The sequence below is a fragment of the Phasianus colchicus genome, chromosome 13 (genome assembly GCF_987193195.1).
Source record: "Phasianus colchicus chromosome 13, bPhaCol1.hap1.1, whole genome shotgun sequence".
Lineage (NCBI taxonomy): Eukaryota > Metazoa > Chordata > Aves > Galliformes > Phasianidae > Phasianus > Phasianus colchicus.
The window spans coordinates 17769638-17795185 of NC_143448.1; the positions used below are offsets into that span (position 1 = coordinate 17769638).

Here is a 25548-nt window from a genome sequence, read left to right on the forward strand (position 1 = left end):
CTGCAGACAGAGTAGATCGATAAGGTGCCCGAGTCCAAAGTGAACCTGAAGGATGAAAAAGAATCTTAGAAATGATAGTGAGATTTCAAGGAAGGAAGAACCACTTGGCAGAGACTGAACTCCTAACCCCGAGCCTTTATCTCGGCCACACCTAGCGCAGATATGTGCATCAGGAATCAAAGCCCAGCCTTCAGCTCACACATGGAGATGGTAACAGCGTGGCTCACCTCCAGCAGGATGGCCAACACACAATGGAGAGAAGGATTGGTCCACAGAAGCACAGAAACAGAGGAACCCCAATAAGGTTTGCAAGTTGACCGCCACTCTCTTAACCATAGCTACCCTCAAAAAAAAAAAACAACCCCAAATTAATTAAACTTCCCCAAGAAAGGCTTCCAGTAACTCATCAAGCCCATCCCACCTGCCTTAATTAGAAATCTTTTGTGTGTGTGTGTGGCTAACTTTGCTTTTAATTAAACCCAATATACAACGGCTCGGCTAATTAGTGCGCCGTAACCTAATTTGGATGAAGATGGACGTACGCAACTGAGTAATCAGATTATAATCAGATTAATTTGTATGCATCTATTTCCACACACGTGCTGTTGGTAGTATGCACTAATATGAGTGCATTGGCCTACGGAGATGGTTGAAGTAGAATGTCTGGAGTTGGGTGCATCCTCCAACAAATAAACCTGAACCCTTTGCAATAAGTTGAGTGCCCAGCGTGTGGATTTGTCCCTGGATTTAGGTGAACACCAGCCCCCAGTTACCTGCTTTGATTTTATATGTTTTATATTTTATATGGCGAGGAAAGGCCGCAGAAAGCTGCCCTGGGCTCCATAAGGTCCGGCTGGGAGGAGGAAGAGGAGGAGGAGAAGAGGAAGAGCTGAGGGCTGTGACCCCACTAAGAGGCTCAGAGCCATCAGATACCACCTTTCACTTTTTCCTTGGGCAAAATAATAAAAAGAAACAGACAACAAAGAAGAAAAAGAAATAAAATCACCTCCAGCTTTCCTCCTTCCTCGCTCCATCTCCCCATTTCAAACAGCTCCGCAGCCACCAAAAGGGAAACTCTGGGACCCGCCGAGCGCCGCAGCCAAAACCAAGAGAAGCTCTTTCAAGTCTGCACCAAAACCACCAAAACGGGACTTTTTTACCCCAAACACAGGGAGCCCACAGACTCCTCAGATAGAACTCGGCGTCTCACACCGCATTGCTCGTTTATTTGCTGCTCATACAGTCGTGAAGCCCACATACAAAGACCATACATGTTTTATTTCGGTTCGATTTTTTTTTTTCTCTCTTTTTTTTTTCTCTCTCTAGGGACAAAACGTACACAAAAGGGCAAGGGCGAAAAAAAAAAAACCAAAATAATAAAATAGAACATAAAACCAACCACATCATTACAGTTTTATACAGTGCAGAAAGGAATTAAAATAGGTGACACCGAACTGTACAAAGTCAGGGCAAAAAAAAAAAAAAAAAAAAAGATGGGGAACAGAGGGGGATAATCCTTCATTATATATATATTTCTATAAAAACATATGGAGGATTGTCTTTACACAGAGACCGGGGTCGGTTTAAAATTTACAGAGGTTAACTAAAAAAAAAAAAAACAACAACAACAACAAAACCCAACATCTATATGGCAAATATTGCCAACAGAGCTCCACCGCTTTAATACTGATCAACTGAGACTCCTCGTGTCTCCATTATTAGCAACAACGACGACGACAATGTAGAATAAATAACAGAAGGAGCGTGGCTGTCTCTTTTCAAAGTGCCTTATTCTCTCTGCATAGGGTCTGGTCCTGCAGTCTTTACGCAGGTAAAAAAAGAAAAAAAGAAAAAAGAAAAAGAAAGAAAAAAAAAATGGCTTAAAAAAAATAAAATAAATGTGATCCCTCTGAGAGATTTAAAAAAAAAAAAAAAAAAAAAAAATTAAAAAGAAATTATTTTCAGGAGTAAGGGCTCGATGGGAGCGAAGGGCCGGAGCAGCGCTGCTCTGTGTGCTCGGGGTGCTCACAGCATCCCCTCCGGCTCTACCCCTGATGGATGGGGCTGTGGCATCGCTCTCATTTAGAGAATTCATTTAGAACGTTTCGTTTGCAATTTCTTTTCTCTTTTCAAGGATATAACCCAAAAACCTCACGTAGCAAACCTTTCAACCCAAACTCGCAGTCGGAGATTTCAAGATAAGGGGCAGCGGAAGGTTTCGGGGGGCTGCTTTTCCCCCCCCTTCCTCTTCCCCTCTCTCTTCCAGCCTACCCCGACCCAAGAGAAGAAGAAGCAGAAGAAGGCAGAGAGCGTCTTTGATTAAAGACACGCGGTGGAGGCCGGCCCGGCCGATGCTCAGCTGCGGGGCTCGCTCAGCCCCGGGGCCGCCCGCATTCGGCCCCGCCGCGCTCAGCTGTCCGCTCCCCGGGGGTCCCATCTATAGGGACAAACTCAGTCTGCAGAACACCCCCCCACACACACACTCCTCTTTCCTCCTCCCACAGGGTCCTGGGTGGGAAGGGGGGTCGTTCCCCGGGTCAGACCTCGGCGGCCTCCGGGAGGTGATGGTGGCTTTTCCGCCCCGTCTCACATAACGCACGGCTTGATGTCCTGGTATGTCACTTGTTGGTGGTAATAGGAGCCGCTGCCCGCTGAATGCATGGAGGAGGAGGCCATAGCGTTGAAAGAGAAGACGAATTCCTTTCTGTCGCACATGCTCGGAGACTGGGAGTGATACCGCGGGATGCCTGCGGGACAGAGAGAGAAAACGGTCAGCCATCATCATTATATTTACCAAAAAAAAAAAAAAAAAAAGTCGAGAGTTGGGGAGGAGGAGATATCGGGAGGGGAGCACCGGGCCGCCCGCAAATCGAGGTTTTGTAGCACTCCCATCGCTCCTAGAAAATGCGGGCAGGTGCCGGAGAAAAGCCCGCAGCTCCGACCCCGCTCGGCCTAAGGACATTTCGTTTTGGTTTTGTTTTTCGTTTGTATTTGTATTTGTTGCGCCTGCGCGCAATTCCCGCAGGGTGCGGAGCGGAGTTATTCGGCCGCTCCCGAGCAGAGCCGGCGGCACAGATTGGGCGGAGGGGGCCGAAGCCTCTCATGGAAACCTCCTCCTCCCCCCTTATTTCCGCAGCCACTTCGGGACGGGAAAAAGGCCCCGAAAAATCAGGACCGCGTTCAGGAGGAGCCGCGCAAATTCGCGCCGGGCTCAGGAAAAGCCCCGTTCATTTTTGGGTGTTGATGCGAGACGTTTCGGGCGGGCCTGGGAGTTCCTTTAGGACTGATTTTTTGCTTAATTTCCCAGCGAAATTAGTGTGCTGATCTGCGGTTTATTGGCGGAATAGGGCCGAGGTGGAGGCGGCGGGTCCCGGCTGCATTCCACTGCCCTCGGCCCGGTTCGGCCCTGCGCTGAGCTGCGCCTTTCCGCCCTGCCTTCGTGCTCCTTCCCCACTACCGTTCCGCTCTAAACCGTTTCTACTGTTCTTTCTCTCTTTTAGAAAACCGGGGCCCAAACGCAGCGATCCTAAACTCTTCCCTTCCACGACCCCGAAGCGATGCGGAGCGCTCCCTGCATCCCGAGAGCCTCCCCGAGCCCCGAGGTGAGCTCGGGCCGTAGTACGAATCCCAGCTCCAAGCTCCCCGTCCCTCCACAGGCTCAGAGCCTGGAGGTCCGACTGCGGCCCGGACACATCCATCCCCCCGAGCAGCGGCACAGAAGAGCCGTAGGGAATGGGGACACCCCGCCACTGACTTCGTATAGGCAGAGGGAGGCGAAGGGCCTGGAAAATACAAGCCTAAGAGGAGCGGATTGCTGCGGTGTGAGGCTGGAGGGACTGGGGGGATGGTTAAGGACACGGGCAACAGCCGCTCCCATACAGAAAACCCCCCCCTTCCCTCGGAGCCTCCTCGAAGAGCCCTGCGCTATCCTCTATCGATACCCTTTCCTCGTTGTTCCGCCACCTCATATTTGCTTTGAACCCCCAGGATCCGTCCCCGGCCTCCCCTTCCCGCACCCACCGACATAAGGAGCATCCACGCGGGACGCGGCAGCTCCCAGCCCCGCAACAACGACGGCGCGAACCCCGACGGTGCGAACCGCCGCATCCTCCGGCAAAGAGTGAAAGGACCGCTGCTTCCCCTCGGGGAGAGCTGCTGTTAAACCGACCCCCGAAGCCGGTGGCCGCGGATTCCCCCCCGCTTCCATCCCCGCAGGGTTTTCTCGCACGCGTCCGCGCCTCACCTTGAAGCTCAGCGGTGTTGTGGCTGTTCTGATGCAAGTAGGGCTGATCGAGGGAATGCGTGGAAAGGCTGGAGGACAGCGGGTTGGCCGCGGGGTTGCAAGGCGACAGAGGCTGCTGCTTGATGTAGGAAGCTCCCGTGTTTAAGGCGGCCGAGGCGGAGGGAGCCCACGCAGAGGCCGAGCTGGAATAAACCGAGTGCGGTTCCATCACCCCTCCGCCGGGCAGCAGCGGGGAGGCGGGCACGGAGCTCTCGTGGTGCGGGTAATCCCCCGCCGAGGAACCGCTGCAGCTGCCCATGTAGGAGTGCCCGCCGTTGGAGGGCAGGTGGGGCACGGAGTGTCCCGCAAGGCCCATCCCGTCCACGTTGCCGGCTAAGTGGCCGTTCATCATGCCCAAACCCCCTTCGAGGGAGAGGCTGTTGGGAGGGCAGGAGAGCCCTCCGGCCGATCCCTGGAAGCTGTAGCTGTCGGGGAGGTGGTTGAAGCTGAGCCCGTTCATCATGCTGTACATGGGCTTCAGCGCTTGGCATTTCCTCCTGAAGCCGCGGGGCCGGCGGCGGAACGAGCCCTCCTCGAACATGAACTCGCTGGCCGGGTCGATGGTCCAGTAGTGGCCCTTACCCGGGCGGCCCAACCCCTTGGGCAGCTTAATGAAGCACTCGTTGAGCGAGAGGTTGTGGCGAACGGAGTTTTTCCAGCCCTGGTAAGAACCGCGGAAGAAAGGGAAGCGGCTCTGTAAGAACTGATAGATCTCGCTGAGGGTCAGCCGTTTGGAGGGCGAGCTCTGGATGGCCATGACGATGAGAGCGATGTAGGAATAGGGCGGTTTCTCCGGCCGCCGGATCCCCGCGTTGGTTTTCTTCGCTTTAGGGCCGCCGCTGCCCGGGGCTCCGCCGCTGCCCGGAGCGCTGTTGCCGCCCGGCCCGGAGGGAGCGGCGGAGGCGGCGTCCATGGCCGAGTTTTGCGGCTGCTTCTCGGCCACGGAGGACATGGGGCCGTAGCTGCTGTGCACAGCGGGAGGAGGGGGCTGAGAGGACAGAGCCTGCTGCGCTTCTGCAGTCATCTACGGGCAGCTCCGCGGCGGCCAGCCCCGGCCCTCCTCCGCCACCCCCCCCACGCGCCCCCCCAAAAGGCCACCGCGCTGCTGGGGGCTCGCCGCGATCCCCCCCGACCCTCCTCCTCCTCCTTCTCCTCCTCCTCCTCTCGGCCCCCGGCAGGGTTTGTTTCCACCGGGAGCCTTCACCCCTCAGCGGATAAACAAATGGCAGCGACCCCCCCCCACCACCCCTTTCCCTCCTTCTCCTCCTCCTCCTCCTCCTCCTCCTCCTCCCACTTTATCCCTAAATCCGAGCCCGGCTGCAGAAGGGGGGCCGCGGGGGGAAAGCTGCCTTCGGCTGCCGCGAGGAAAAGCGGGCGGCCTCCTTCCGTCCCGCTCCGTGCTCCGGGACCGTCCGCGTCCCGCCGGGCCCCCCCACCTCTAATAGAGCCGGCGCTGCGGGGAGCTGCTTCCCATCGCGGTGGCTGTCGAGTCTGCCCCCGGCCCTCCGCTCGCCTTTTGCTTTATCTCTCTCCGCGGCGTCTGCCGCTCCTTTGACAGACGTAAGAACGGAGAGGAACTCCCCGCCCCAAGCGGCTCCCCCACGCCCTCCCGGGCGGCCCCCTCGGCCCTCCTGTCCCGGCCCCTCTCCGCAGCTCCGCAGCTTTTAAAGAGCCCTTTCCACGCAACGCTCCGCATCCTTGCCCACCCCCGGAGAGGGGGGGGGGGCCACGCGTGACCGCGACAGAGCGTGGGGTCTCGGCACCCACCCATCTCCACTTCCCCCTCCTCCCCCCCTTCCCCGCACTGCTTCTGTTGGAAACCACCGGGATGGGGAGGGCCCCACGCGGAGGGGCCTCCGGGCAACGCGGAACATCCGCGGCCGCGCAGTGGAGAGGAGGCGCTGCCCCGGTTTCGGTGTCCGCTCAGCTCGGAGCTTCACCCACTTAAACCCCCTCTTGGTGCGCTCTTTTAAGCTCGGCGGGCCCGGGCAGGATGTTTATACTGAGCAATGTAAACACGGGCTCGGGGGTGCTTTAATAAAAAGAAATCGGCGAAAACTCCCTCTGCCTCTCGAAATGCCCTTTTCTGCCTCTGCCGCCGGTCCGGGAATGGGAACGGGCTTCGGTCCCCTCTCCTGCTATGAGGTTTCTTTAGGGTTCTTTCGCTTTCTTTCCTTTTTTCTTCTTCTTATTTTTTATCTTTTTTTAATTTTTTTTTTTTTACTTTAGGGGGGAAGCTGTTTATAAATCTGTGCTTCACAAACGGCTGAATGCCGATAGCCCAGTGCTCGGCTCGCTCGGATGCCGCACGCACATGCACCGGGTTAGAGAGGGGGGGGGGAGGACGGGAAGGAGAACGGGAAGGAATAGTCCTCACCACCCCCCCCCCCCCCCCACCACCCCTTTCCTCTCAGCCCTTCAGAAAAAAAAAAAAAGAAAAAAAAAAAGCCCTTTTCGAGCATCTTCCCATCGGGAGGGCTGTCGCTCGCTCGAGGTAAGTCGCTTTAAAGCTTTGTCACCTTCTTGCGCGTTTAAATCCACACTCCTGATGGGGATGTTAGGGTGGTGAGGGGTGGGGGGGGTGGGGGGTGAGGCACGGCGGCAGCAATCCGGGCTTTGGCTGCTGTAGGGTGCGAGAGGGGCAATGTGCGGCTACCCAACAATCTGGGGTCGGGGAAAGAAAGAGAGAAAGGAAAGAGAAAATTAAAAGAAATTACCCCCCTTCCATCCACCCCCCCACCCTCACCCCCCCCCTTCTTCAACCCCTCCGGTCAATGCAGGCCGCTACGGGTCTGCCCTGCAACTACAGAGAGCATCCCCAAAAGCCCCCCTCTTTCAGGTTCGCTTGTAAAGGATATAGATATTTTTAAAATTATTATTATTATTATTATTTTAAATGATAATTGAAGCCTTCTTAAAAAGAGGGGCAGCGGATACTGATCTGGTTTCCAAACTCCCTCCGAGTTATTGGCGAGCAATTGCGAGCAGCCTGCAGGGCGCCTGTCCCAACTGTCTGCACCGGCAGGGATTTCTCACGGGGGGGCTTCTTTTTCTTCTTATTTTTTTTCCTTCCCCCCCCCCCACCTTTTTTTCTTTTTTAAACTCTCCCTTCCTTCCCCTCCCCATCGTTTTCTCCCACTCCGCAAAAGAAGAAAAAAAGAATTCCCCTGGGAAAGGGGAGGCGGAGGGGAACCTTTGGGGATGGGAGAAACCCCAGAGCAGGGTGGGCACGGGGGCAAACCTTGACCCCAAAATGGCATTGTTAGGAAGTCACCCCTCTCCTGTCCGCTCTCAGATTTCGAGCGGACAGTGCAGTTAAACCCTCCGCTTAGCGATGCTTTCTATTTATCTCCCCCCCCCCCCCCCCCCAACACACACACAACCTGAGCCACGAAATCGGTATTTTTCAGCACTCTGAGACCGAATTCCTCCATTCTCCCCTCCAAAAAACCCACCCGGGATGGAGGTCGGGAAGCAGGGCAAAGAAACCGCGCAAAACCCACCTTCAGAACCAACCTACCCCCCCCCCCAGTGGGGAAATGCATCTCGGCGCTGAAATCAAAGCGTTTCACTCCCGATAGAATCTCTTAAAGAGCCCTTTTCCCCCTTCAGAATGTAGGTTATTTTTTGGAGGGGAGGGTGTGAAGGTTCGATTTTCAATGGATTTATCCCGTCCGGAGGATGCTGACGTGGAAATAGATGGCTCCGATTTTTATAGGCCTCGCGGTGGGAATAAGAGGAAAGCTGGAAGGTTTTCTATACGGCACAGAGAAACGGGGAGCTGAGTGCGGGACACGGGGCTGGGTGGGGGGGAAAGGAGGGGGTCTGTGGGTCTTTATTGCTCTCCCCAGAAATAGGGTCATTTATAAGGGAAAGAAGAGCCGCCTGGGCCGGGCGGAGGAGCGAGGCTCGCTGTTTGCTGTCGTTTGCCGTTGGTTTGGGTGTTTGCATCGGGTCCGTACCCAGCGAAAGGGAAGGGGGGATGGAAGGGATATGGGGCGAGCAGGAAAGAATAAGAACTGAAAAAAAGAAAAGGATGATCGGGAGCAAAGGAGCAAATTAGCCCCGTTAATCCCGGCCCGTTCTGTCCCGTTTTGCCGGACCCCTCTTCCTGCACTGCCCCTTTCCCCCCCCCCCCCCCCCTTTCCCTGAAAGCCGGCCGTGTTTTGTGTAAAAATAGACAAATCCGAGCTTTCTTCCTTTTCCTGCTCCGAAGGTATTTTTCCTCTCTAATTGCTTAAGTGAAGTCAACCCCGCGAGCAGGCCGCGTGTAACCCGAGGATGGAAATGGATCTAGGTGGGATCGGCGGGCGCTGCTCGGGGTGTTCCTGCCGCCCGGACCACCCAAAGAGAGGGGAGGGACCGCCGCATGTCCCCCCTTCCCCCCACCCCTCCATCCCCATCCCCTCCTCCGCTGCTTCGCATTAACGCCGCCCGCAGAACCCCCCCCACACCCCCCTTCCACCCGGCGCTGCCCCCGCTCTGCTCTGCTCTCCCAGTCCCGTCCGCCTCGGATCCGTTGCGAATTGATCCCTAAACGTTTATTTAGGGCCGAGGGGTGCGTTCTGCCGAAAGGCTTTAAGGTTTTATTCGACACACGTGCTGAGATCTCCCTTAGAACCGACCGAGGTGTCTCTCTGTTCCAACTCCCCCCCCTACCCGCTTCCCATCGCCTTCAGTGCAAAATTCCTCCTCCCCCCACCCCCGAAAACACACGGAAAAGCTTTGCCCCACGCGTGTCCGTGTGCGCAGGAGGAATTTTGGGGACGGAACACAGAACACAGCGAAACTGGGGCTGCAGAGTTCTGCCAAGCAGAACTTCAGGCGTTGATCAGATGGGAGAAGAAAAAGGACAACCGTACAGATTTTCTCTCTTTGTCCCTCTTTCCCCCTCCCCCTCCACCTTTGCCTCCCACCCCCCCATAAAGCAACCCCCCCCCCCCCCCCACAAAAAAAAAAAAATAAAAGCCCATATTTTCCATGACGTCCTCTGGTGAAACGTTGCAGCGCAGGAATGCGCAGCCCTCATCAGCGCAGGATTTGTTCGGAGCTCTTTGACGGAGCCGCTCCCCGCGGCACACGGCCGTCTCAGCGCCCAGCAGCCCCCACCTCTGCCCATTTACACCCCAGAGATCTTTTCTATATCTGCGGGTGTTTATTTCCCTGCTAGGGGACGGGGAGTTGAGATGCTTTTCCCATAGGGATGCTGTGGGAGAGGGAATATCGGGAGAAGCGATGGAGATGAGCCGGAGCGCAACGAGCGATGCTCTCGGCCGTCTCCGATAAAAGAATTGATCCGAAAGGCGAAGCTCAGATCCGGGTTGAAATGGATCTGGGGAGTCGGGGCTTTCTCCGACACGGTTTCCCTGCGGGGTTTCCCTTCAGCGACCCCAATAGGAGCAGAATTGGGGCTCAGGAGAGGAGATGGGAGCTTAACGTGGGTCTTTAAGGAAAAGAAATGGGGATTTTCCCCGCTCCGTTCCTGCGCTTCCCCAGCTCGGCCCGAGCCCCGGGGTAGATTAGGAACGGTGCTCCCGGTGCCGTGGCTTAAGAAGAACCGAATCCCCGAAAAGGCACCCAGCTTCTCCCAGTTCCTTCTCAGAGCTCTGTGCCACGCATTAAAAAAAAAAAAAAAATACAAATCGGTATTCCCTACTTTTTTTTAGCCTCACGTTCCGGTGGGTGAGAGCTAACACGGGAACTTCAGTGCCTGCAAAACATTTCGCTCCTCCGAGCCTTTTGAGGGCTGGGAATCATCTCCATTTCCCCGACGTGCCCTGAAGCGAAACGGGGACAGCGAGGGGCTTCCCTGCGTCCGCACCCCGCCTGGATCCCTGCGTTACTGATCTCCATTCGTTGGGTTCTGTTTTCTTTTTTTCTCCCCCTCCCCCCCCAACCCGAAACTAAAATCCCCGTCGAAATTCGCCCTTCGAACCGCAGAGCGGCACTCGGAGAGAGGGCCATCGGGCACCGTCGGTTCGGGGTTGTGTACAAAATCCGTACGGGGAGCTGCGGGAAGTTACAACGGAACGAATACGAAGGGGGGAAGGAATGGGGCTGCTGTCCCCTGCCAGCACCCGGGACTCCGGGATTCCTATAAGGAAAATGGCATGGAACCCGGGAGGACCCTACGGTGCTCTTCCTGATGTGGGATCCTAGGAGGGAGAAAGGTGTTTTGTGAAGCATCACCCGGCCCTGAGGGTACAGGCGGTGACAGCCCTACTCTAAACGTCCCCGGGCTCCCCAGCATCGGGGTGTGAAATGAAATCCATGTGAAATGAAATCCACGTTGAACCCCCGTCTGTAAATCGCCGCCTCTCACCCGCCGCGGGGGTGAAGGGTCGGGGCTGCCAACCCTTTTCTGCAGTGTCACCTGTCGTGCACGGCGGCCCGAAAGGGGCACGGGGGTCCGCGGGGACACACGGCAAATCGACCCACGAGGGTCGAGGCCGATTCCCGTAGGCAGACGGAGAGCAGAGCGGCTCCCAGCAGAGGATGCTAAGGGCAGGAGGAGCACTCAGGGTACACTGGGGAAACCCAAAGCTGCTGCTTTCGGACTGTGAGAAGGTCCCTGGGGCAGCAAAAGGGCTTTGTCCCTTTGTCCCTTTGCTCTCTACCCGTACGGTCCTGCCCTTCGCTGCTCAGGGATCCACCTGCAAATTCAGCCCCGCAGCTCGGAGCATCCCTCTGGGTTCCGGGGGATAAAACGACCACCGGGGCCATTTCATTTCAAGCATGGGATGCAGAGCTCCGTGCAAAGGGCAGCACGCTTAGGGTGCGCCGGGCAGGGAAAGGCCGGCGGGGCTGCGTCCGAGGGGAACCTCCTGCGTTCTTAACCTTGCCTCTATAATAAATCTCAGCCCCGCTGCAAACCTCTCCCTCCAGAGCCCAAAGAGAGGAGTTTCAGGTCTGGTGTTCATAAACAACGAGAAGAATCCCCGTTGCAAACAGCTGCGGCTCCCCGCTCGCTTCTCCCCTCTTTGCAGAGAGGTGGGTTAGGAAAACCTCCCGGCAAAAACGATTTCCCAGCATTTTTCTTAATGAGCGAATTCCCAATTAACGCCGTATCTCTTATCCGGGGGACCCGACGGCTCCGTAATGCACCACAACGCGAGCTGTGGGGCCATATTGTGGGATGCTGGGGGTCTACGGGACCCCTTTGCTTTCCATTTCCCAGCACGGAATTATATATATACACATACATACATACACATATATATATAAATGCTAAAAAATTGGTTAATTGCTTTTCCTATCAACTTAGGAAACAACAACAACAACAACAACAACCAAAAAACAACAGAAGAGTGAGTAGTAAATTTATACTTTTTGGTCGTTAAACTAAGTATTATCAGAGATATATATACGAAGGCATATATGCATATATGTGCTTTAAAAAATGAATTGCAGGGAATAGAGTGCTCGGTTTGTCCCCGTTCTGAGGAAGGTGTTGGTTGAATGCATGAAATACCCGACCCGAGGTGGGAAGGATTGATATCGTGCCCCGGAGTTCTGCGGTTTCTGCAGCAAAATCACTGCATTTTGGTGAGCATCGTGGCAACGGTGCAACCATTTCCCCCGGGTTTCTTGGGGAAGGGGGTGTGAGGGTGCGGGAACGAGGGGAGAAAAGGGGAAGGAAGCTGAGAGAGAAGGAATATTGGCGCAGAATTGGCTAAAAGTCCGAATAACGAAGCTAGAAACGATGCGGTTCTTCCCGATTTCTTGCTGAACCGTAAAACGTCGCAGCGCGTTTTGCAGAACACCTTCAGCACCGCGCTTTGACTCCCTTCGATCTCATTCCTAAAACCACCGCAAACCCGTTTTGCAAAGAATCCCGTTAAAAACCCTGTGCACGGCACCGTTTGCCCTTTCCCGTAGCAGATTTGGGGGCTGCCTACTAGCAAAGAAACCGCGTTGCCGTATAGCAATATCCCCATCCCTCCCAGAATCGTTCGTTTTCCCTATGGGAACGATCCCACCCACAGCTCCGAGTGGGACGGGGCCGTTTGTATCCCTCCCCACGCATTGTGGGACGGGGGGCAGCCGTCGGGTGATGATGGTAAAGAGCATCGAAATGGAGCCCGGTGGGCGAGGGGGACCTACGGGGAGGCAGGGGATACCGGCTGTGTGCAGCCTTAGGGATGGAAGGAAATACGGAGCGGCTGCACTTCGGCAAGGGGAGATTTCGTTCCGTCGGTGGGAGATGGAGAACAGAGGGTCCGGGCTGCTCTGAGTTCGGTCACTGAGAGGAGGAGGATGGGGAGGTGTGGAATGGAGAGGGGTGTAGTGCTGGGAGGGAGGGGAGAGAGCGAGAGGGGAAGGAGAAAAGTGGGGGGAAAAAGAACGGTGTACAGAAACAAGGTAGAAAATAGAGAGAGAAAAAGAGAAATACAGATAAGAGTGAAAGAGAGAAAAATAAAGAAAAGGGAGAGAGTGAGAAAAAAGAAAGAAAGAGGAAAAGAAAGGAGAAAGGAGGGAATGAAAGAAGGAAAGAAATATCTAGAGAAAAGGAGGAATGAAAAAAAGAAGGAAGGAAAGGAAGAATGAATGGAAAAAAGACAGATGAAAGAAAAAAGAAAGAAAGAAAGGGCAAAACAGAAGAAGGGAAAACAAAGGAAAAAAAACAGAAAACAAGGAAAAAGAAAAAAAGGAAAAAGGAAAGACGAAGAGAAGAGAAGAGAAGAGAAGAGAAGAGAAGAGAAGAGAAGAGAAGAGAAGAGAAGAGAAGAGAAGAGAAGAGAAGAGAAGAGAAGAGAAGAGAAGAGAAGAGAAGGAAAAGAAAGGAAAAAAAAAGAAAAGGGAAAAGGAGAAGAAAAAGAAAAAGGAGAAAAAAAGAAGAAAAAGAAAAAAAAGAAAAAGGCAAAAAAGAGAAGAAAAAGAAAAGAAAAAAGAAAAAGGAAAAAAGAGAACAAAAGGAAAAAAGGGGAAGAAAAAGGGGAAAAAAGAGAAGGAAAAGGAAAAGAAAATGAGAAGAAAAAGAAAGGAAAAAGGGAAAGAAATAAGGAGATAGAAATCAGTGTGTGAAAGAAATAGTGAAGAATAAAAAGCATAAGAGTGCATAAGCAAACGAAATAAAGAAGGGAGAGAATGGTAACAAGTAAAACAGAAATAAAGAGAATGAGAAAGTGAGAAATAGTGAAAGAAAGAGAAAGAAAAACGGGGAAGAAGAAAGTGAAAAAAAGAGGGAAAAATAAAACAAATAAGAAAAATGAAGAGAATGAGAAATAATGGGAGTGGAGGGGAGGAAAGAAAGAAATAAAGAAAAAAGAGGTTGAAATTGAAAAAAAGTGAAGAAAGAAAAAGAAAGGGGGAAAGGGAGAGAAAGAGAAAAGAAAGGTGGAAGGAGAAAGGAGGAGAGAGGGAAAAGAGAGAGAAAGAAAGGGGTGGAAGGATGGATGGCTGGAAGGAAGGAAGGAAGAAAAAGCAAGAAAGGAGGAAAGAAAGAAAGAAGGCAGGAAGAGAAAGCTAGAAAGGAGGAAAGAAAGAAGGAAGGCAGGAAGAGAAAGCAAGAAAGGAGGAATGAAAGGAGGAATGAAAGGAGGAAAGAAGGGAAGAAAAAGAAAAAAGAAAGGAAGAAAGAAAGAGAAAAGGCAAATGAACGCCCCGCACAGCCAATCTCAGGGCACTCAGTGCTGTTTCCCAGGCAGGCGGCGCGGCCCCATCCCGTCCCATCGGGAGGTGCCGTTCACCGCATCCCTCCTCACCGCCAACCGGGGCAGAAAGACCCCAAACCCCGCGTTCCGTTTTTCTGTGTCCTTTCGGGGGGTTGACGTTCCAGTTTGATGTTTTATTGCCTCGCTCGCCTTTTCTTAAAAAGAGAGGAACGGGCGCTGTGTGAGCACCCCCCCATCTCCCCTTACCCCCATGCAGGGCCACAAACGAGAACTGCCATTTCACACCGATTTTACACCGATTTCACACCCATTTCACACTGATTTCACACCCATTTCACACCCATTTCCCCAGCGTTGCCGCTCCGCTGCCGCCCCGCGGCTCCGCGCAAATTGCGCGCCCGCTCCGCGCATCCTCCGCCCGCGGTCGGCCCCGCATTCACTCGACCGGCTCCGTAGGTGGCCGTGTATATTTTTGTTGAAGTAGTGTTTATGTTAATGAAAAAGGCTGAGATTACAAACAGACCACTGAACGCCCGGGATGTTGCTGCCGGATTGGTCTACGTTGTGTATTTTAAACCTAATCAGAAGCAAATATGATTTTTTCATCCCCCTTCTACCCCCCCTGTGTGTGTGTGTACGTGCATTATTTTTAGCAGAAAGACGTATGGGATGTTTGGGGAGCCACCCCTGTCCCTTTAGTCCGTGATTTCAGAGCGGTGTTTTTCCCTGCATGGTTGGGGAGGGAGTGGGGATGCAGGGAGAGGTGTCAGAGCAGCTATCCGAGAATTACCCCCAAAACAACGAAAACGATCTCACTGCTCCTAGAAAGGGGAAGGAAAGGTTCAGCTCACCCCCTCCGAGCTCCCACCGACCCCATAGAGGGGTTTGCATGCGCTGGTGGCAAACGGGTGTGCATCCCTAAAGCCTCGGCTATGGGGTGGGGTATGGTCGGGTTTTTTTCTTTGCCGGGTGTTGCTCGGCACAACCTGAAATCTGCATCAAGAATCCCTTCTAATTCAGCAGTGAAAAACGCCGTTTACAATTTGCTATATTAAAAAAAAAAAAAAAAAAAAAAAAGATAAATAGATAGATAGGTAGATGGATAGATTACATACTTAGAATTTCAGCCCTTGTAAACTCAAAGCGAGCAGGAATCAGTCCATCCATCGCTTAAAAGAGGAGATCCTGAGGGCTGTTTGATTTTTCTTTCAGGAGGGAGCTGTGATTTTCTTTGATTTCAGTGCCTTTCAGGGTCTCTTTGGTTTCCTTAACAAAAAATCACCCCTGAGACCCGTTCCTATCTCTGCTGCTGAAGGTTCAAAGAAAATAACCCGATTTTTGCAGACGTTCCTCTACCGATCGATCACTCCCAGCACAGAGGGATGCATTTGGGGTCCCAGCAAAAGGGTTTCTCCCCCCCCCCCCCCCGACAGCTCTGCAAGCAAACGTGCGGCGGCTTTGGCATCGCCTTCCTTCCCAATATTTGCCTTTTGTGGGCAAAAGCTGTCGGTGGAGCAGAGCTCTCCGGCACGGCCAACCGGAGGATTTGTGTGCTCCGATGTTTTACTACTGTTACGATTCCTCATTGACTGAAAGTACAAAGAAAATCGCCGTGTAAACAAGTCGCCGTCTGAAGGGGATGTGGGCGAAATTCGGGGCAAGCAAAACATTAGAAGGATTTAAAGGAAGAAGGGAAACAAGGGGGAAAACGCGACAGTCCTGTGCAAGGTTTTCTCTATGCAATGGCAGTATCACTTCAGAGCTGTGCAGGGTTTTTTTTTCCCCATGTTTCGTGGGGCAGAGGAAAGCCCTAAAATGCCTTTTTCTCCCTTAGAATATCTGGATGGCATCAGTCTGTCTCCCCACAAAAAGAGGTAGGTTCCAGTATGAAGCTTAGAGGGTTTCATGGTTCTCCCACCTGGAACTAGCAATGTTTTTTCCCCCATGAAACCGTATATTTTGCATTCTTTCTTTTGGGGGGGGGCAACACTTTTTTATGTTTATTTTTTACTTAGCAACATTAAGCAATGCTGCAGAGGGACTGTCAACACTGCAGCATTTGGCTTTGGGGAAAACATCACCGCTGTCAGAACCAGGCAGGCCCTACAGAGGTGAGGGGCAGCAGCGTGGGGGTCGGTGGACAGCACCCTATAGGGTGACCCATTGAAGGATGGGGACAGAGGGCTGTCCCCACCTTGGCACACACATGCAGATATGTGCACACGCATGTGCACACGTGTTCACATGCACACCCTCCTCTAACCCTGCATCCGACCGCTCCGCTCCCGAGCAGCGCTAATGATGCCGCAGCACCAGGGATGCGGTGCGAGGCAAAAAGCAGATGAAAGTGATGTCACATTAATGTCAGCTCACAACTCGAGCCCACACAGCCTTGATTGCTCTTATTAATCTTGCCAATTTGTCTGTCAGCACTCAGCTAATCCCTAAATAGCCTCCCAACAGGTGCTTTATGCTTCCGCCACATCGCTGCTCCCCGGCATCCCCCTCCCTTCATCCCCTCCCTCCCCCCCGGAGCCCTGGAGCCCTCCTCGGTGACACCGACTCTCTCCTGTCCATCTGGGAGCAGCTCCTTCCCCGGGAGGGCTGGAGGGGAGAGAGGCAGCTTTGCAGATGTTGTTTAGTCTGTGCACAGAGGGCGCGGAGCTGGGGGGCTTCCAAATGGAAGCGATGGGTGGCAGGGAGGGGATGCTGGAGAAAATCACCTGGGGTTGGGTGGGGGTAAATGGAGGACAGTAACACCCCCCTAACCTGGGGTTTGCTCACGTAACTGCATTTATGGCTAGCATGATGGTTGTATTGCTTTTATGTATCGCTGGCTTGTTGGTTTTATCGAGATGGGAGGAAAGCCTAGCACAAAACTGAAGCTGCAGTGGAAAAGCCACATTACACCCTGAGCAGCTTTATCCTGCAATTAAGCCGAGGGTCAAACATTTCCTTTGCTGTGCTATCAGAAAATCCACTGGCTTATTGCAGTGTATATTTAGCTGTGAAGTTCCCGCTGAGCTCAGAGTGGAAGGCTGAAATTATTGTGCTCCATCCTCCCAGCGCTCTTATTTAGCACAGTAGTTTTAAACACAGGTTTTGCATGCAGGAAACCCTACGAACCACTAAAGTGGAGTGTAAGCTGCTTTCCTTAATTTAAAAAAAAAAAAAAAAAAGAAAGAAAGAAAGAAAGAAAAGAAGGGATATATATACATGTATTTTGGTTTGGCAGCGGGCTGCATGGAGCAGCTTGCACGCAGCATTCAGCCCCATGTGTTGCAGCTCACCTGTGGGATGCTCTGCTCTGCAGGAGGAGCTGCCAAACCCAGCTCTGCTGGAGCAGGCTCCAATTTTACATCCGAAGTTGGCTCAGGCTGCTTCCAGCCCTGCGCTTAGCACTGCAGGAAGGAAGTTTTCAGGGCATCCTCCACTGCTCTTCCAAGAGAGTCACCAAGGGGAGCGTACCCGCTGCTAGAGCTTGGGGCTGCTCATCATTAACCCTCAGGTTCTTCAGACCAGATCCTAAAAGCCCTCTAAAAACACCATTCGCCACCACAAGCTGTTTCCCTCCATCCTGTCCTGGATTTATCACTGGGAGACAGATAGATTTTTCCTTCTTTCTCCCCATCCATTTATTTCACCCAATAAGACGATCCATCACGGCGCGCTGGAACCGACCTACGATCCGGGGATATTCTTAGATACTCAGCATGTCAGGAAACGGCTCACAGCCCCACTTGATGCAAATATTTGGACGAGCGAGAGGTAGGAAGGATTGTCCAAATGTTTACTGAAGGCTGTTGATAGCCCAAGGATTTATAACTGGCGCATAATGCCTGCCCCCACACAGCTCCTCTAGCAGGTGCATCCAGTTTCAGCATGACACATGGTATGTGCGTGCTCTGGGAATGGGGATGCAGGAGAAAGTGCTTTCACAGGTCTCGCCCCCCCCTTCCCATCTCCATTAAGGTTTGGAGAGGCAAGACGGGAGCTCAGGACCAGCTCTGGTGATAGAGAGCCCCAGCAGCAATTCACATCTGAAGACAGAACATAAGCACTGAGCACTTTGGGTTGGAATTTCCCAAGTGAAACCAAGGCTGTGAATTATTTAGGTCCATTGTCACACTCCTTCAGTGCTGAGATGATGGAGAAATTCACATAATTCTAGCTATTGCTCTTTGCATTTCACTTCCTAACTCACACCATCAGGGTTTGATCTCTTTTCTCTCACAATAATCCCTAATTACTGTTAAGGGCACATCCTTGCTAACTGATTTGGTTTAACCTTTTCTGGTGTCAAGGAGCAGCAGTTTTTTGGTGGCTTTGAAGACCCCAATGGAAATACCCCAGCATCCACTGCCAGGCAGCCCCTACACCACTAACAGAACAGCAAGCTCAGAGCAGATCATGTTGGCCAACTAGAGTTGGAGATACACTCAATGAAAGCTTTAATACCTTGCCCAATGAGCAAAGGCATTCAGTGGCAGAAAGAAGTCAGTTTGCTGATACCCTGTCCTGCATAACCTGTTGCCTAGATGCCCTCAAGTTGCAGGGAGACCTCAGATGGCTCCAACACAACCTCTTGCTCAAATGCACGGCCCGTACAAGATCAGTTTTCTTGGCTTTGCGTAGCTGAGCCTTGAAAACCTTCAAGGACAAAGCCCAACAGCCATGCACACAGGTAGCTCAGAGGAACTGTTGGTGCCCTTGTGCCCACCCAACCAGGCTCCCAGGCTCTGCCGTCAGCGCAGCGGCTGTTTTGTCTGTAAGCATTCCTACACTGCATTACTGAGAATCCTATGGAACAGAGAAACGAACACGGAGCTGAGTCACTCAAGCCTGCTAATCGCCTTTTCCTCAACCATTTAGTAGATTTTGACTATGCTAGGAACAAGAACACATGCACTTAGCACGCTGCAGACGCCCAGACAACGTGCTGTAAGGAGCAGCAATTGTATCTGCTGCAGAACAGCCTTTAATTCATTGCAGCCCTGGATGGCAGAGTTTGCTGACTGCTCAGGCAGGAATACAATGGCCCTATTGTTTTGCTAGGGGAAGATTTCTTTGTTGCACGCTGATGTGTAAACTGTATGTTTTCTATTTGTTACCTGATTCGTTTCAATGGAATCCCTTGGATAGTCTTAAGGCTGCCTGCTGTCCTGCACAATGGGAGAAACCTTGGGAGGCTGAGGACCTGGTTATTATTGTTCCCTCTATTTGGCTTGCTTGGAAAGAAGGAAGAGAATAAGGTGTTCTTAACGGGAGCAGAAACTACATAATAAAGTATATGGGGGAAAAATGTAGTAAGTGCTCAAATTCCAAAGTCATCTTCTCTGCTTGATGAAGGTTTTCTTTATATATCAAAAGAATTCGGTCCTGGTTTTGGTGTCACATTCTCAGTGTGACCTTAAAAGTGTAGCTGTAACTCAGATTAATCCGAATTTCTCTCTCCTCAAACCTATTTCTCAACAATCACCCAACAGTGTGAAAATGTGTTTCCTAGATGAAAATCTTGAGCCACAAATGGGCCCCAAGTCAGAAGGATTCTGCAAATGCATATGGTGGTCATGCTATGCACAGCCCAAAGCCTTCTTCAGCTGTGCCAACAATGTTTCCATACCAATCTCTCCAATTTCTCTTTGTGTTAGCAGTGGGATTATATTCCTGGATTTGCTGGGTTGTGGTATGGGGACAGTCTTCCTCTGAATCTCCTTCCACAGGTGCTCCTCTCCCCAGACCCTGTGTGTAGATGTAGTAAATCTGAGGTCTAAAAGATAGGTAGAAGGATTGGATTTAAGGCATTGCAGCCCAAAACCACAATCCTAAAATTTGAATTTGCCTGTCATCTGAACCCAGCTGCATCCACATTGCATGGGGGCAATAGCAAGCTGTGGCAGAAGAGAGGATCCTCTGCAGATATGTTCTCTGGCCCCTGTCAGAGAAGTTTTAGGAGAGGAAGACTATGGATATCCAGTTAAAAAGTGCAAAACCAGTAGGATCCGGGCCAGGCTTAACCAAAGCAGAAATAAATCAGCTCAGTCACTGGTGTGTTTCAGTGCTTTTGGGCTTAGAGGCGATGTGGGCGATGGCTTGTGGTCCAGACCAGCATGGTGCTTTTAGCTATATATAATTAGATGTTTTTTCTGCTGCAAACCATTACTGACAGATTGAAAGGGTTTTATTCTGCAGGATTTTTCCTGCCTCATCTGCCAGGGAGCAAGCAGGCCTCACTCAAACTCTGCTTCGTTGGTGTAAATCACAGCATGGGGCTACCTTATCTCAGCCAGAGCCCCCATGCAGGAATGCTGCTCTGTCCAGCCCTCAGGCCACCCACCCCTGATCCCAGGCTCCAGCATCTGCTCCAGGCCCAAACTCTGACCCTTCAGAGACATATTTTTGCAAGGTCAGGAGGTTGGGTGGTAAAAGGGGAGTGGAGAATAGCAGGGGAACAGTGAAGGCTGGCTCTGCAAAGGGATTTCATGAGGATGTTTACACTCGCCATTAAATGCAGGCTTGAGCCTGCTCTTTTCTCCAGATTCACTGCCCATCTGCACTGTTTGCATGCAAGCATGCATGAGGCACAGGCACGGTCCCAGCTTCAAAGCCTTCTGGATGAGGGTGGTCCATGCATGCTCTGAACCCTTGGGCCTTGGCTGTGCAACTTGGGCCAAAGCACAGCAAGGCAGGAGCAATGAGATAACCAGCCCTGCTGGGCATCTCTGGGTCCTTCACAGGGCAACAAGAATGCTTTCAGCACCAGTTAAAAAGTCAGATAGAAAAACCATATGGAAAAGAGGTGGACAAAGTGCTGGATGTTGCTCTGGGCAGCTTGGTCTGGAGGTTGGAGACCCGGCACATAGCAGGGGGATGAAACTAAATGATCATTGTGGTCCTTTTCAACCCAGGTTATTCTATGATCCTATGATTCAGTGATTGGGTCAAGGCCTTTTCCAAGAAACAGCTGCAGAGGGGTCACTGGACGTGGCCTGGCTATCATCAGGAACAAGGAAAGACTATGCTTGCATCGCTCCAGGAGACATTTTGATTAAGAGAGAGCGTTCCAAGCAAAATTCTAATTTTCTCAAACTGTTCAACTGAAAATGGGTTTACAAAATGAATTTCTGCGCAGACATTTGGGTATAAATTTTTTCCTGAATGAAGAGGAAAATGTCATTTCCTTTCCTATGCGAGCTGATCTCAGCGTAGAAGATGAAGACTCCAAGCTTTTCCCAATGAAGTTGAGGGTTCGCTATCCAACAGAGTGGGTTGTGTGGTGAATTCTTCCCAAACTACTCATTGCAGTAAACTATCCCAACTGCTACTGAGCCTTTCAACGAGTGGTTGAATCACTAAGCCTGAGCTCTGGGAAGGCAGCCCCATCTATTCCAGCCCAGGCTGCACCTCCCTGGGGCTGGGTGCCATCCCCAACGGTCCCATCCCCATCCAACAGCCCTGAGGCCAAACCACCCACTGCAGTGTCTATGAGTACAGTTCCCATTCCAGCCCTTGCTTTCCTACATGGGAGCTTGCATCCTTCCCTCCTCCCTCCCTGGCCCTCCCTGGTGTTGCAGCTGCTCGGCTCTGCGAGGGAAAGGCTCCCAGATGTGCTTGAGAGGGAGCAAGCAGAGTCCTGAATTCCACTCCGTGCTGTTCGGACTTTTTGTATATTTTGTTTTAAGGAGAAAATATGCATCGAGTCCTCAGAGAAAGGCTGGGGACCAGGCACGTCCCTGTGATCACAGCAAGCACAAGGACTGCAAGCCATCCACCCTTGGCTTTTCTCTGCTTGTGGGATGGCAGCTCTCGGCATCACCAGCAGCTGAAGCCCATCTGCATTACACAACAGGTCCCTAAACCTCAAAGCACCCTTCCAAAAAATGGGATTTTCTGCTAAAAGAAACCCAAAAAACAGGCACCTAACCACTCACATTTAGTATTTTTGGTATTTTTGGCTCACGAGCCACGTGCCATATCAGATCAATAAATATTCACACGCTCCTAAGTGCTTTGTGGAGTAGGTTTCATTGCATTTCAAGCGCATTTAGCTGTGGCACTTGGTAGCTACGTGGTTATTGCGTGAGACAGTACATTTATGAAGTGTTGGCCTTCATTTAGTTAATCACTTCATTGATGTGCAACGTAAAAATAGTATGAAACTAATTGTTTCCATAGAAACAGGAACCCAGCAAATTATTTCGTATCACAGCTTGGCAAAAGAAAAAGAAGAAACTGCTGTAATTGTTCCCATTAGCGAAACACAGAGGATTCATGCTCAATCTCTACTACACTCAGCCTCGCTTCTGCTGTGAATTAAGGGACGAAAAGTCAGCACAGAACCACAGAAAAAAAGCACAGAAACAAGCTGCGCTTTATTGAGTATTTGTTGTTCTGCCACCAAAACGATTTCCCTTCTGCTTTGCAGGTTTCTGGCCAGCAGCTCCAAGGACTGTCACAACCATGCTGTGCATTTGGGAACGTCATGCAATGGGGCTTGTGAATGGAGGACATCCTGGCCCCACTACGGGTGGGATAAGAACAACTCTCACCTCAAGGGTGAGTGCTTAAGAGTGGAGGCAAAGCTAGCTGGTGGAGCAAGTGATGGGGGCAGGCATCCCTGAGATGCAAATCAGCCCACGTGTGCTCAAAATGACCCAAACCACAACCTTATGGAGGCTCTTTTGGCTGTAGGGTGCACTGATGACAGAGGCAGTTCCCACCATCTGTGGATTTCCTCATCCTGGTAGCTCAGTGAGGAGCAGCAGATCCTAGCTAAATGCCTTGTGGTCCAGATGCTATGAACCGTCCACCCTGGTTCCAGTAAGAGCAGTGCCCCTACAACACCATGGTAAGCAGCTGCATGGAGATTTGAGCCATCCCAGGGTGGAGGTCAACTTCTCCATCCCCATGTTTGCCATAACCCCAAACCCAGCCACAGCACACGCACTGATGTTAAAGGGAATTGGCAGCACAAAACTCATCCTGATTTCCAGGCTGACATCTGCACAACCCTACTGGCTTCTCCAGCAGAACCAAGAGAGACCTGTTCCATCCCAAAGTTTCCCACTAGGCTAATTACTGCTAATTGTACCACTTGTCTATCTCGCCAGCAGCACCCTGAGCAGGGCTGATAGGGTATCAGTGAGATAAGGAGCACTCGGACAGCACAGGTAACAGAACTTTGGGAGGGGTTATCACCACTACCACCCTCCTTTGGGGGGACACTTGTGTTTCTAAGGATGCAGCAGGGGCTGGCATCCAACTGTAAGCCTTTTGGGAAATGCTACCGTGGGTTTTGGTGACTGCAAGCTGCAGAGAAGCAAGCTGGCATTCATTTCATAGTAATTCCTTTAAATTCACTTAGCATGCAGATTATTCGTATGAGCTGTTCTTGTTGTTCTTAACACAACACTGTGGAAATGGAGGTTTCATCATTTCTCCATTTTTTTTTCCCCCCTCCCACAGAGAAATAAATGCTGTTCTTTTAACAAATGCTGTCTCTCTCACTTCATTTCTTTTTTCTCTCCAACTCTGTGGCCTACCTGAAACAATTCAGCTCCCACACTGGTACTAGGTAGGGATTTCTATCACCTGCTTGCTAAAGAAGAGACTTGGATGGGTCGTTCTTATTTGAAAACATTTTTGGTAAATGACTTGCAATAAAATACTTGGAATTTTCACACTCAGAGACATTTTTTTGTTAGGTGTATTGTCTCCTCAGCACATACAGCTTCTGGCTGTGGGTATATAAAAGCACATCACATCTGGCAGGTAAAACACACTGGCCACATCAGCACCTACATGTTGTTTTGCACTCACATGTCTCAGAGCTTGTTGATGCTCAGCAAACTGCACTACATAGAGGCAGGTGTGCCACGTAGCTTGGCTGAGCTGGGCAACTCATGCCTGTGAGTCCCCACATCTGAGGCTTGGGATGTTGTCCATGTCCATTGCTCCATATATAAGAGCAACACTGGAAGCCTGGAAAGCCAGGTAGGCAGGCAGGCAGACAGGACATTTTCTTCTATAGGTACCCCAATGATCTGCTCTTCCTTTCAGAGTCTGGTCTGCATTCACATTGGTTTAAGTTACCAGAGTTTCTCATTGTCTTACAGTGAAGCTCATAACAAAGCCTGTGGCCAGCTCTTTCTTTGATAATTCCTTTCCCCCATTTGTTTATCTCAAGTACTGAGCTTTGTTCCAGTCCCAAAACCAAAAGCCTTTCTACCCTGTTCTCTCCTTGACTTGTTGCAGATGTAACGAAATAAATCTTCAGAAAGAACAAACCTTCACTTCCTCTCTCAGTCACAAACCCCAGGAAAAAAAAAATAAATCACAACATGAGCTCACCCGCTCTTGGAGGATACCACACTACTCCTGAAGGCCACCACCCAAACTGGAGGTATCCATCCCTCAGAGAGATCAATGAATGCAACAAATTAATGAGCAGCATCAGCTCGAGCTGTGACATGAAACCAGCCCCTAAAACAAAGCCACGTGCAGTGCTATGAGCCAGGCAATCCTAATTCTCCATGTTACTTTTCCATTCCTTGGCCTGTTGGTGGGACAAAGAGTTGGTACCCATGAAATCACCATTTTATGTGTGGCTACAGTCAAGAGTGGATAAAAGCTTGATGTGATGTGATGTGATGGCCAGCAATGGTCAGGATGAGCTGCTGATGAGCTCCCAGCATTGGTCCCTTGGGCACTGAGAGCCAATGAGTATCTCTGGCTCATCCAAAACTCTGCCCCTCATCTCCCCTGACACCCACCTAATGCCTTTTAAACTGGAACTGGAAAAATCAGCAGCAGGTTGTGTTTGTTTTTCTCAATTGGCCGTGGCAAAGAGGTAGAAGTACACCTCCAAACAGCATTTCTTCCTCTCCTGAGAAAAGTCTCCGTATGAGAGCTGTGTTGCTCAGGAAGGCTCAAACCATCTCTAAATGTGACCAAATTACAACATCTGTGTCTCCAGTTGACACAGGTCTAAGATAAAGACAGATTGGCTTTAAGCTGGGAGTATAAAACTATAGAGAAGCAGTGATCTGGATTTACACCAGATAGCTTTTATTCCTTCAAGGATGCTCAGGGGGAGATGAACCATAAGATACCCACAGATTGTGCTGAAGTCAGAAGACATTTGGCCCAGACACTTCAGAGGGCTGAAATGAGACTTTCCTCCTCCTCCTTTTTTTTTAAGCAAGAGATCTTTGCAGATTTGAAACAATCTGTACAGTTAACATTGAAGAAAGTGTAATTAGACACTTTGAGGACTGGAAGAAATTAACTCCAACCACAGACTGTCACTCAGACCATTATTTAATTATTCTCCCCAAATGCGCAAAGCACTTAGTTTTAGAATAACAGGAAAGAAGTCTAACTCCTCAACCAAGAGCTAAGTCTCTGGATGGGGACGCAATGGGTTCCCAAGCCATAGGATGGGGACGGGAACAAGCGCCTTGGGCACAACTTTGGGCTCTGAAGGATGTGATTGATGCCTGAATGGCTGGAACTCAGTCAACGGGAGTGCCCGGCCCAAGGTACAACAGGCTGTGGGAGAGAAGATCGCCTTCAGTTTCCAACATGCCAAGGAAACCACTGAGAAATTGCTGTTTTCCTTCTTCTGCAGCACCGGGCAGAGCCGTTGACTCA

At 51.2% G+C, this 25548-nt stretch overlaps 1 protein-coding gene and 1 long non-coding RNA gene across 5 annotated transcripts; one reads left to right on the forward strand and one right to left on the reverse strand.

Moving 5' to 3' along the window:
• Positions 1 to 1488: 1488 nt before the first annotated feature.
• FOXF1 (forkhead box F1) lies at positions 1489 to 5826 on the reverse strand. 3 transcript variants are annotated; one of them, XM_031615156.2, is made up of 3 exons: positions 4244 to 5826; positions 2544 to 2747; positions 1489 to 1821 (listed from the first exon to the last, which is right to left on the reverse strand). In XM_031615156.2, exons 1-2 carry the CDS (start codon positions 5304 to 5306, stop codon positions 2587 to 2589), a joined length of 1224 nt encoding a protein of 407 aa, XP_031471016.1. In that variant the 5' UTR covers positions 5307 to 5826; the 3' UTR covers positions 1489 to 1821; positions 2544 to 2586. The 3 variants fall into 3 exon arrangements, with proteins under 3 accessions (XP_031471016.1, XP_031471017.1, XP_090005566.1); XM_031615157.2 differs by lacking the exon at positions 1489 to 1821 and having other exon boundaries at positions 1909 to 2747; positions 4244 to 5244; positions 5719 to 5826; XM_090149440.1 differs by lacking the exon at positions 1489 to 1821 and having other exon boundaries at positions 1909 to 2747.
• Positions 5827 to 6722: 896 nt separating this feature from the next.
• Positions 6723 to 23339, forward strand: LOC149916189 (uncharacterized). 2 transcript variants are annotated; one of them, XR_016470783.1, is made up of 4 exons: positions 6723 to 6776; positions 22322 to 22452; positions 22588 to 22744; positions 22890 to 23339. It is a non-coding gene; the product is annotated as an uncharacterized LOC149916189 (long non-coding RNA). The 2 variants fall into 2 exon arrangements; XR_016470782.1 differs by having other exon boundaries at positions 22588 to 23339.
• Positions 23340 to 25548: the final 2209 nt, after the last annotated feature.